General features: G+C 40.8%; 1 protein-coding gene across 1 annotated transcript; it reads left to right on the top strand.

Annotated features, from left to right (window-relative positions):
* Positions 1 to 927: 927 nt before the first annotated feature.
* On the top strand, positions 928 to 7179 carry LOC114918627 (uncharacterized). Its single transcript, XM_065954440.1, has 4 exons — positions 928 to 1051; positions 2828 to 2962; positions 5809 to 6126; positions 6230 to 7179. Exons 1-4 carry the CDS (start codon positions 928 to 930, stop codon positions 6370 to 6372), a joined length of 720 nt encoding a protein of 239 aa, XP_065810512.1. The 3' UTR covers positions 6373 to 7179.
* The last annotated feature ends 4658 nt before the right edge of the window (positions 7180 to 11837 follow it).

Below are 11837 nucleotides of genomic sequence, written 5' to 3'. Positions count from 1 at the left end.
AGGTGAAAGTGTCCTTAATGACTACACCTTGTTCGACTACATCGTTCACTTTAGCCGTGCTATCTAAAAAAATAACGATGGCCCCGTTCATGCGGGAGGCAGACCTCACACTGCTGTAACCCACCACCTCTCCAACCGCTAAACTAGCCTCCTCCACCGAGCAGCTGACAGCCAGCACCAACTTCACTGCATGTCGGCGTGTCAGCTTCTCTGGTAAACAAACAACTAAACAACAACAAACTACTAAACACTAACTATGTTAAAGAAAGAAAGAAAAATAACACACAAACATTCAAAAGTTTGAAACTCACGACGAAGCTCACGCTGCCACTCACAATCCACTCAGAGAGAGAGAGAGAGACAGAGAGAGAGAGAGAGAGACAGAGAGAGAGAGAGAGAGAGACAGAAAGAGGGAGAGAGAGAGAGAGAGAGAGAGAGAGAAAGACAGAGAGAGACAGAGAGAGAGAGACAGAGAGAGAGACAGAGAGACAGAGAGAGAGAGAGACAGAGAGAGAGAAAGACACAGAGAGAGAGAGAGAGACAGAGAGACAGAGAGAGAGAGAGACAGAGAGAGAGAAAGACACAGAGAGAGAGAGAGAGACAGGGAGAAAGACAGAGAGAGAGAGAGAGAGAGAGAGAGAGAGAGAGACAGACAGAGAGAAGTTTTGCCTTTAATTAAAAAAACTTTGAGATTAATATCCTCTCGTCCTTTTTTCACGACACACGAGAGATGTGTTTTTAAAAAAAGTAACGAAGTAACTTTTACTTAAAGTACATTTTAAACGAGTTACTTTTTACTTTTACTTGAGTACATTTTTAAACTGGTACTTTTACTTGTAATTTTATCAAAGTAACAGTACTTTTACTTGAGTAGAATATATTAGTACTCTTTACACCTCTGCCAGAGGATGTATGCGATCTGGCGACATGGTGGCACTAAAAACAGCCACATCCAACCTGAACCGTGCCATAAAAGTTGCAAAGCGTGCTCACAGTCAGAAAGTGCAGGACTTCTTCAAGGACCCCACGAACACCAGACGAATGTGGCAGGGCATACAAGTCATCACAGACTATAAAGCTACTCCTCCCCCCTGTGACAACAACATCAACGACCTCAACGACCTCAACAACTACTTTGCAAGGTTTGAGGCACTCAACACCACTCCAGCGAGGAAATCTATTCCTCGCTCCGATGAGCAGCCAATCAGCCTGGACACAGCTGATGTCCGGAGAACCCTGAGGAGAGTGAACACCCGGAAAGCAGCGGGCCCTGACCACATACCGGGACAGGTGCTTAAGGAATGTGCTGACCAGCTGGCTGGGGTTCTCACAGACATCTTCAACACCTCGCTGATCCAGGCTGTGGTACCATCATGTTTAAAGACTGCTACAATTATACCAGTGCCTAAAAAATCCACAATCTGCTCACTCAATGACTACCGCCCTGTAGCACTAACCCCCATTATGATGAAGTGCTTGGAGAGGCTGGTAAAGGACCACATTGTCTCCAGACTTCCCCCCACATTCGACCCGTACCAGTTTGCTAACCGCTCCACAGAGGATGCCATCTCCTCTGCACTCCACCTGGGCTTACAACATCTGGAAGAGAAGGACACATATGTGCGGATGTTGTTTCTGGATTTCAGCTCAGCGTTCAATACAATCATCCAGCAGCATCTGGTGAGCAAACTGGCCCCCCTTGGTTTCAGCACCCCCCTATGTAACTGGCTGCTTGACTTCCTCACAAACAGACCCCAGTCTGTGCGGGTGGGCAACAACACCTCCAGTGTCATCTCCCTGAGCACCGGCTCCCCTCAGGGCTGCGTCCTGAGTCCGCTGCTGTTCACCCTGATGACCCATGACTGCTGCGCCAGGACCACTACTAACCACATCGTGAAGTTTGCAGACGACACAACAGTAGTGGGCCTCATCCGTGATAACAACGACATGGACTACAGAGAGGAGGTGAAACATCTGGTTGACTGGTGCAGAACCAACAACCTGACCCTGAACGTCGATAAAACCAAAGAGATCATTGTCGACTTCAGGAGGCGCCAGCCCAGCCACACACCACTCCTCAAGTGCATCAAATGCTCATTATATCTCACCAACATCCCAGAATGACATGATTGACTGTTGTCCCCAGGAAGTTATTAGTGTCATTGTGTCTGAAATGACAAAGTCCAAAATCTATGCCATCATGGCAGATGAGGCAAGGGATGAAAAATCAGAGCAGTTAGCTGTTTGTGTCAGGTATGTGTCAGAGGGGGCAGTGAAAGAACGTTTCCTAGCACTTGCAGAGATAAAATCATTTGATGCCCAGTCCATTGCAAATGAGCTGCAGCAGCAGATCCAAAACAATGGTCTTGCAAAGCTTAAGTGTGTAGCACAAACATATGATGGTGCAGCCGCCATGAGTGGGTCCACTGGAGGTGTACAAGCACATTTTAGAAGGCTCCATCCTGAAGCTATCTATGTGCATTGTTATGCTCATGAACTTAACCTGGTGTTGTGCCACACTTGCAAGGCCATCCCAGAGGCTGTGGAGCTTTTCAGCTTGTTGGAGTGTGTGTACTCTTTCTTCAGCACCTCCCTAGTGAGTCATCATAAGTTCATGGAGGCTCACACAAGGCTTGGATTGACAACAATTGAGCTTGTGCAACTTTCAAACACTCGCTGGGCATGTCAGTTGCGATCAATCAGTGCAGTTCTTGAGACATTGTCTGCCATTTTGGAGTGCCTTTCTGCCATTGGATCCCTCATAGCTGTTGGTCTCAGAGCAAAGCTCTATAAGTTCTCAGCAGTCTATGCACTACTGATGTTTCAGACACAGATGCATTTGCCACAGAGCTGTATGAGAGAACCAAAGCCCTGTGCCACACCCACAGTATCCCTGAACCAGGTGCCAAGACAAGGAATAAACAGAGGAAAATGGAGGATTTTGTGCTGGAGGCAACTGCAGGTTCACGCACTGAATTGAACAACTCAGACACATTGAGGAGAGAGTTACTTTTCCCTTGTGTGGATAGGATGGTTGGCAAGCTTGAGCAAAGATTTTGCAGTGTAGATGCAGGGCTACTAAAAGGCATCCAGGCATGCAGTCCTAAATGTGAGAACTTCTTGAGTGAATCACACTTGAATGAACTTGCAAAACACTACAGCATTGACCTGAAAACAGAGGAGGTTCTGGTGGCCAGAAACTTTCTTGCCCGGAAAACAGAGGCTGGATGTTCACCCAAAGATATGTTGTCTGTGCACAACCTCCTTGATTCAGACATGTTTCCCTCTCTGAAGGCAACCATACAAGTTGCCCTAACAGTGCCTGTAAGCAGCTGCTCATGTGAAAGGTCCTTTAGTGCACTGCATCTGCTGCACTCCTGGCTGCATCAAACAATGGGTCAGAAAAGACTTAACAGTCTTGCAGTCATGTCAATTGAAACAGACACACTTCAGCATGAGTCACAACAGAGTGATAGACCGATTTGCCACCCTTAAAAACACACCCACTAAGTAACTCGCAGTTGTAGCCATGTTATTTAAAAATGGTGTACTTGGCTTACTTTTATTGTTAATGCTGTAAACATACTGTTACTATGCAAACCTGTGTTTGTTCTTGTACTGTATTCAAAAAACAGACTGAAATAATAATAATAAATAATTTCTCAGTCTTTGTTAGCTGTTTGTGAAATTTTGTGTTCGCGCGCTACGTTCGCTCACATCCTATGCATCTCTTGGGGGCTAAGCCTCCCCTGTCCTTAAAACCTAGTGACGCCCCTGGTCTCAGAAAATGATGTGTTTCAGAAAATGTATGTGAGGAATCAAGCATAATTCTGCTGATCTGAGCTATAGGTCCAGCATCATCTCTATTACAGCGTCTCTAAATGAACAATATTCTGCTGTGGTGAGATAAGAAAAAACTCTGCTGGATCAAATAACTACATTTTGTACTACGTGGGTAATAAACACTGGACAGTCTGTATTAATATCAGTGTGCTCGATGGCAAAGTGAAGTGAGAACACAGCTTTCTATCATGAGATCATCAATGAAAGTAGCAAAAGAACAGAGAGCTCAGTTCATCCCCAGTGCTCGATCAACAAAGTGAATTCATTTATTTCCTCCTCAGGGGACCAAGAAGGTCTGTACCACACTTCAAACCAGTCCATTCATCCATCCTTCAGCTCCAGTTTAAACATTGTGGACTTAACAAATGAAACAACAGACATCACCGTTAAAGGAGAAACATTCTGAGAGGAAGAAAAAGAGGAAGAGACGCTGAAGTAGAAATGTGTTTGAGGTTTGATCCTGGTTCATGATTTGTGTAGTTCACCAGCAGACAGGTTTTTGTATCACGTCTTTTCACTGTGGGGGAGTAATTCGATCCTGATCTTTGGCTCTGGAACTAGACTCTTTGTTTCAGGTAAGAATAAACTTTGATTTCCTTCAGTCGTCTGAAATGTAACTTTAATTTTCTTTTCCTGTTTGAGTCATTAACTATTAAAGTTTTATAATAAGAGGAGATTTTTTTTAAGGCGTGCAGCTATTGAGACATGAAAAGATGTTACCTCTAAGATGTTCAAATCTCAACACATAAATAAAGTTAAATAAGGTTAAAGGTATTCTGTTATTCTGTTTCATATGTTGTAAAGAACATTTTAATAATCCTGGAATAAAAACCTGTAAAATAAAGCTCACAATAATTATATTTGATTTGATGGTGTCTTCAAACAGATATTTAAATGATATTTTAAATGTAATCAGGGTTCAAGGCCATATTAAATGTACACTTTAAAGAGTTGGAGGCTCAATAAGAGGTTCATTAAAAATAACTAACAAGGTTTAAGGACAAGAAGTGCGACTGACGAGGCGACTCCAAAGAGTTTCTGATCTTTAACGACTTAGAAAGCCACATTAGAAGAAAAAGACTTTGTTTGAATGAAACACATTAAAAAGGATCAAATAGTCAAACCAATGATTGTTGGGCTCAAACTTGAACATGTTGTTAGTGCTCTGTTTTGAACTGTGTGAATCAACTCATCAATCTTTCTTTGTATGGCTCTGATTTCTAACAAATGTTATCTGAAGACACTTTAAAAAGAGCAGGTCTAGAGCCCACTCTTTGTTATCACACGTTGACTTCTTCTCTGTGTGAATCTACAAATAAACTTGCTCAAATGATTCACATTTATATCATTATATATATTTAATACAGAAGGAAAAACTGTTTTTCAGAGACAATCATTTGAACTATATGTTGTCTGATATCACACGTTATCATACGTCTATTTAAATGTCTTCTCGGGGATTTATGAAACCTTTGTCTTTAGTTTGTAAATCAAGTTTGACCTTATTTGACATTTCAAAACATAACACTGAATATTTAATAAATAACAAACACCCTGAAATAACTGTTGTATGGATTTTATTTATCTGTATTAATTAGAGTAAACAACATGGTTTTTATATTTATATATTTTTAGTTTTTAATTTATTCAAAATGATTAAAGAGTTTTCTTGAAGGTTAATATGTAATTCATAATTATATGCAAACCCCGATAAAGGTAAGAGTTGTTAAAGTTGTATGAAAATATATTTTAATGAAATTATAAACAGCATGATAAAATATGATGTATAAATACAAAATATAACAAAATATAAAATTATATTCTATTGCTGCTATAATCCTACTTTCCCCTTACTTGTTTTAGGTTTAGGATCAGACTGAATGCCGTTAATGCTGCTGACTGTGTGTGTGTGTGTGTGTGTGTGTGTGTGTGTGTGTGTGTGTGTTACTTGTTTCTCTTTCAAAGACGAGGAGCAGGTGGTGAAGCCCGTGGTGAGCGTGTACCCGGCAGCATCCAGAGGCCGGCTGGAGGAGAAGAGCTCCCTGCTGTGTTTGGCCTCAGCCATGTTTCCTCCTGTGGTCAGAATCTCCTGGAGACGACAAACGGAGTGCGGATCTTTAGAGGAGCTGCCCTCTGCTGACGGACAGCAGCTGGAGCTCAGAGAGTCTGGATGTACTGCCTCCGTCTTACAGATCTATCAGACAAAGTTCAGCTATGAATACAGCTGCTACGTGCAGCACGAGGGGGGAACAGTGGAGGCTCTGATAGATACAGGGAATGAAGGTTTGGTGACATTGTGCAGCGTAGATTCATCTTCATTTAGTGACTCTGTTAAAAGAAAGAAAAACAGAGGACTGACGTTGTTGATGATTTTATTCTTTTTCAGTTCCATTACCTGCAGCGGATCCCTCTGTCCCGTCTCCATACAAGGTGAAGCTGTTCTTGCTGCTCTACACAGTGCTGACAGTGAAGAGTCTGGTGTACTGCTGTGGACTCTTCCTGCTGACCGTCCTCAGGAACATCTCATAAATGTATCTCCTTTATCGCTTAGATGAATTTAAAAATGTCAATCATGACTATATATATGCAATTATGATCAAACAACATTTTGCAGCAGTGTAAAACAAATCCTATATTATATACAGTAAATGTTATTGTTTTGTATAATACTTTAGCAAATGATGCGCAATGTTTAGAGCTATTAGCGGCTAAGATGCTTTCTTAATTAATCAGGCCCTCAGTCTCTCGTAACAAGCTCTCTTTATAGTTTCACACACCACAGAGAATAAAATGTACAAGAAGCTATGAATACAAGCACACACATTGACCAGGAACAAAAAGCTCACAAAGAAAAGTAAACTTGTAAAAATTCAGTGTGTTGATTTGTCTGCAGGTTCACTGTTGACCCTTTAAACGGTGGTGTCAGTGTTGATGTAGAGCTATACGCTGATGATACTCTTGTTTACATGTAGAAACAAAACATGACATAGCAGCTTCTTCAGTGGAGAGCTGAAGCTGAAAGATGAAAAAAACATGCTGTGTGCTTTTCTTATTTTATTTTCTCGTTTATGGAGGATTTAAAACGTTTTTGTTTTGGTAGGGACTTTACATAGATTGCTTTTTTTCTGCTAATTTACAATAAAATGTTTTAAACAAATCAATACAGAATCACAAATTTAGGCAGAAGTTACTAAAGATCTCATGTATTTAAAATATAGTGATTTTACATTTTAGCTAGTTCACAGTGCGCCTGTAAAAAATATTGTTTTTTTAAAGTAAATTCAATAAAAAAAAAAGTATGTTGAACTGACGAGCTGAAAGAATAAAGTCGCATATATTAAACATTGTTGTGTCGTTTCTATAATTAAGAACATAATGTTTTGATTTAAAATGAATCCTGAACAAAGACTTCTCTTTACCTTCTGAGCCCGACTTTATACTGTATTAGTTTTCAGTGCATGCTGCTGCGTAGACCAGTGGTTATGAACCATGTAAAGGGCTATTTCCCTCGAGGCCGGCGGCCTGGGTTCGACTCTGACCTTCTTCATTTCATCGCATTTCAATCAATTTTATTGGGTGTCAAAAAGTGACAGCGATGGCTTCAGTTTACATTTAGATGTAAGATGAATGATTCTAATGCAACGCAAAGTAATGCAAAAAAAGGAGGGTACCTCGTGTGCATAATACAAAAATATAATTATGACTCTATTCGTGTAGCTCTTTTCAAAGGAGAACAAAGAGCTTCATGCATGACAGCAGAAAAGTACGACGGCGTATTAGAGCCATTCTAAAACAAACCAAAAACAGAAAAGGGAACATTTCCAAAGACAAACTCAGAGTTCTTGAGATTATAAAGTAAGTTCACTATAAAACTCAGAATCTGTCTTTAGATTTTAAATGTGATTATAGAGGTCAGTGACTGCAGGCCTGATCCGAACAGTAGTATCGTTTGCTTTTCTTATGGGGGACATTAGTGCCTTTATAATCTCACACAATATACCAGTTGTGTTTCTAGAAAATGTACTTTAAAAAAAACAATACTGTCTGCTGTTATCGTTCCTTTTAAACATCTTGGAAATGAGAATTCCTGACTTACATCAGGTTTCAGTAATTATCAGCTCAATATTTTAAAGTGGATATACATTTTTTTATTATTATTGTTAAGATTTCTTGTTTTTAATGTCATTCTTCTCTTTTTTTCCCCTCCTCCTACCTCATTCTCTTCTATTTATTTTTACACCAACAGCTCACTCCATTAAAGATTAAATGTGATCTTATTTTTGAAAAGTGTCAGAGCTTATTAGAGAAGTTTCACATTATCAGTGTCTCAGTTTCCGAGTTCATTATATAAACAGTTTTTCTCTCACAGATTAATACCAACGATTAGACCTGAGAAAGTTTTCAGCACAAAGTAAAATTCCTGGAACAATTATTAAACCACATTCAAAGGTTGTAACTGTCGTTGTGTTATTAATATGAAAAACCTCAGATAACGGTGAGGAGGAGGCTGCAAAGAGGAAACCCACAGAGCTCGTCTGCTGTGTTTGATCATCTATTGTTTTATAACTCCTGATAACCTCTGAGAACAGAAACATATCGGCTGCTGTATGAACTCACGACTCCTCTCCCTCTCTCTGCTGGATTTCAATTCTCGCTGAGTCTGCAAGAAGTTTTCCACTGAGATAGAGGTGTAACAGAAGAGAGTCCAGAGGCATAAAGTCACAAATAAACTTCATTTTTTTATTTGACAGAATGCAGACTTCAGAGAAACTCAAAATGAAAACGAATTCTTGATCAGATGGAAGATGTCTGTGTTTGCTGCTGATGCTGACAGGACTCATTAAGGAGAAAGAGCACCACCCTTTGGTTAGTCAGAGTAAGTGCAGGAATATCATGGTGACGCGCTAACCTCACGGCTGCTTCAACCACTGTGACATCTAGTGGAGTAAAAACACACAACAGGAAATGACAGCAGATCCTGCTTTAAAAAAAAATAGGGGACATGAAGAGAGTGATACATTTAACAAAACTGTAAACTTAAAAAACACTGTCAGGTAGATCAGTGATGAATGCATCATAAGAATGAGTGCAGAGAGCTGTTGGTGTGAGGAAAACACTAAACATACACAAACCAGTTTGAAGAACCTGGAGGAGGAAGAGGAGGAGTGGACCCCCTCTAGATTCTGACTTCATGAATGTTAATTAAACCGTTTTGTCAGAGATACATTTGAGTCCAGAGAAGCACATGTTAACAATTCAATGGTGCCATTCACTATATAGTGACTTGAAGAGGCAGACCGATCTCCATCATGGTTTTCTTTTGAGTGTTATAGTCAGTCACAGTCTAGAACAAAATGATGTTCTTATTCTACATAAACTATAAACAGACTATATAAAACAATTCCATTAAATGAATAATTTAATATTTCATTTGATATTTTCGTCATATCCAAATATGCTGTGATGATTGCTGGGCAGTGTTAGGCAAGTTACTTCCAAAATGTAACACATTATATATTAGTAGTTACTGTCATTTAAAAGTAATTAGTTACATTACAATATTTCTGCCTCTGAATTGTAATGTGTTACACTACTTTTGAGTTGCTTATCAACTGCTTATCAATAAAACAAAGGCCAATTTGCCAAGAAATGGCTAATACATAGGCTACCAAACAAAGGCTGGTAAAATTTAAATAACTTATAGCTAGAACTCTAGCTGATGATCACATTTTTCAAGAATACTAAAAATAAATCAAACACACATAAGAAAATTGAAAATAAAAAATGAAGGCTAAACAGGAAACCTGTTACAGCCAAATAGCCTATACAACAGAGGTAGCATACAGCCAAAGAAGGCTGGTAAAATTAACTGAACTATAAAGGCACTTATGGCCTGGACCTTTCCATAGCCTACTTACCTCTGTTTCCACTGACATGGGCACATCAGCCGTGGCATTGGGCTGTACATCAAAGGAAAAAAAGTCATCCTCGCTGGTAGCAGCAGGTTGAGGGGCATCGGGCATCAGGGCTGTAGGCTCTTCTGTTGTTAGGGAGCGGCACTCCATTGTGAGGAGGAACTTGATGTGGTCTCTTCTGGCTTCTTCTTTTACCCAGCGCAGCTTGAACTTTGGCAGGGAGACAGCAGCCAGAAGTGCATCCTTGGAATCAATTGTGGTGGCAAATCGAGTTTTGATTGCTCCCACAATAACCTCAGGCAGCCCAGTGGTCATTTGTGATAGGCCATTTTTCATTACTAAGGTTTTGGCCATCAGAACTTCTAGCGTTGGTTGAAGCGTTCCATAAAAACAAGTGTCCTCACCCTGTAGGATGTCCAGTGCGACTGTGAAAGGCTTCATAATGGCACAACATTCCTTGAGAAACTGGTATTCCCTGTCGTTCATACATTTAATCTGAAGCTGTGTGCAGAGGCTATTGATGTCAGTCAGGGGCATTTCTGTGATCCGAGCATAGGCGTTATAGAATGAGTTCCACCGTGTTACTGTGGGGACAATCAACTTCCTATCACTGACCTCTTCCAGGCACTCTGATGTGACTGTGGAGTGACTGGCCTTTGTCCACAGCGTTGAACATTTGGCTGTAGCACTACGATACACAGCTCTAGATTCTGGATTAGATACCAGCCAATTAACAACCTCATTGTTCGCAATTAGATTAAGTGTTTGGGCTGCGCATCTATGGTGGGGAGACAGTACACATAGCCCATGCTGAGTATCATCATCGGCAGTAAGCACACTGTGAAGGTCTGTGAACTCCACCTCGCCATCACCCTCCACCTCTTCCTCGGACTCCACTTGTTGCTGCTGATGCTCCTTGAACGCCTTCACAAAGTTACTCTCATTGTCCGTCACACATGCAGTCACTTTATCGTTGGTCAGTCCATATTGAGAAAAAATGTCCTCTAGCTCTGTTGTAATTGCGTCGTATGTGTGTCGACCCCTAAATCTTTTACAAGCTATCGCAGCCTTCTTTCATGTCAAGGCATCTGCATCGATCCAGTGCACAGTCACCCCCATGAAACTTTTGTTGTTGGCACTCCATATGTCTGCTGTTGTTGATACATACTGCTGGGCATCCAGTGTTTTCTTCAGCTCCTTTTCCATGACAGCATCTGCCTTATCCAAATCTTTGGCAAATGTTTTTCTGTCTGGCAGTACATGCTGAAAAATGAAGATAACTCCATGTTAAACTCGTGCTGTGTTTAAATGGGTTAATTATATATGGATACTGGTACAGGGGTTCAAGTAAAAAAAAGAAATCCTGAGCCTGAAGTGTACAGATTCACTTCTCTTCAACAACAGCATGTGCTTTGCACCATTTATTTTCAAATACTATATGTGAAAATACTTTACGTAAACAGTAACAGTGCAATAGCTTTCAACACAACTGTGAACAATACTGCAACACTATAATTACAACTTATGTGTTTGAGTAAAAAGCAGCTGAGACATTCACCCTCTGCCCGAAACACTTTGAATATCTCCAGTCCTCCTTAAGGCCCCCCCCCCCCTCCCGATAAGCCCAGTCTGCTATGATTGGTCAGCTCACACAGGTACAGCTCTCTGTCATATTATGTTTCTCCGGTCAGCTGTGCGGTGTTTTTAGCTGCCAGCTAGCGGCATTTCTACTGTGACTGTCTCTACAAAAATCACTTCTAAACCAAAAACTTCTCCACCGCACATTTAAGAGCAGGAATCTGATCTGTATGAGCCTCAGTCTCAGCCATACGCCGGCACGGTGCCAGAATACTTTAAGCCCTACCGGTATATACATTAGCGTTATGTCGCTGTTTAGGTTGCTGTTTGTAATAATAACACGCTAGATAGCTGCATGACCCAGTGACCTATGTTATACTGTATATGAACCACTCTCTATGACAACGTTAGCTTACCTTGTCATTGCTGGCGTTGGTGGGGATTTTGCAGACAAACTTTTTAAAAGCCGGTGAATTCACTGTTGACAGAGGCAGCATATCC

Source organism: Labrus bergylta, chromosome 4 (assembly GCF_963930695.1).
Source record: "Labrus bergylta chromosome 4, fLabBer1.1, whole genome shotgun sequence".
NCBI classification, from domain to species: Eukaryota; Metazoa; Chordata; class Actinopteri; order Labriformes; family Labridae; genus Labrus; species Labrus bergylta.
Note: the sequence above shows the minus strand (reverse complement) of the source record. Positions and strands in the feature narration are given on the sequence as shown.

Bases quoted from the DNA above. Each gene is read 5' to 3' on its own strand.
- LOC114918627 (XM_065954440.1), top strand. From the start codon at position 928: ATGGTGGCACTAAAAACAGCCACATCCAACCTGAACCGTGCCATAAAA. The intron at 1,052-2,827 runs GCATACAAGTCA...CTGATGTTTCAG, and splicing joins CACCAGACGAATGTGGCAGG to ACACAGATGCATTTGCCACA. The intron at 6,127-6,229 runs GTTTGGTGACAT...ATTCTTTTTCAG, and splicing joins GATAGATACAGGGAATGAAG to TTCCATTACCTGCAGCGGAT.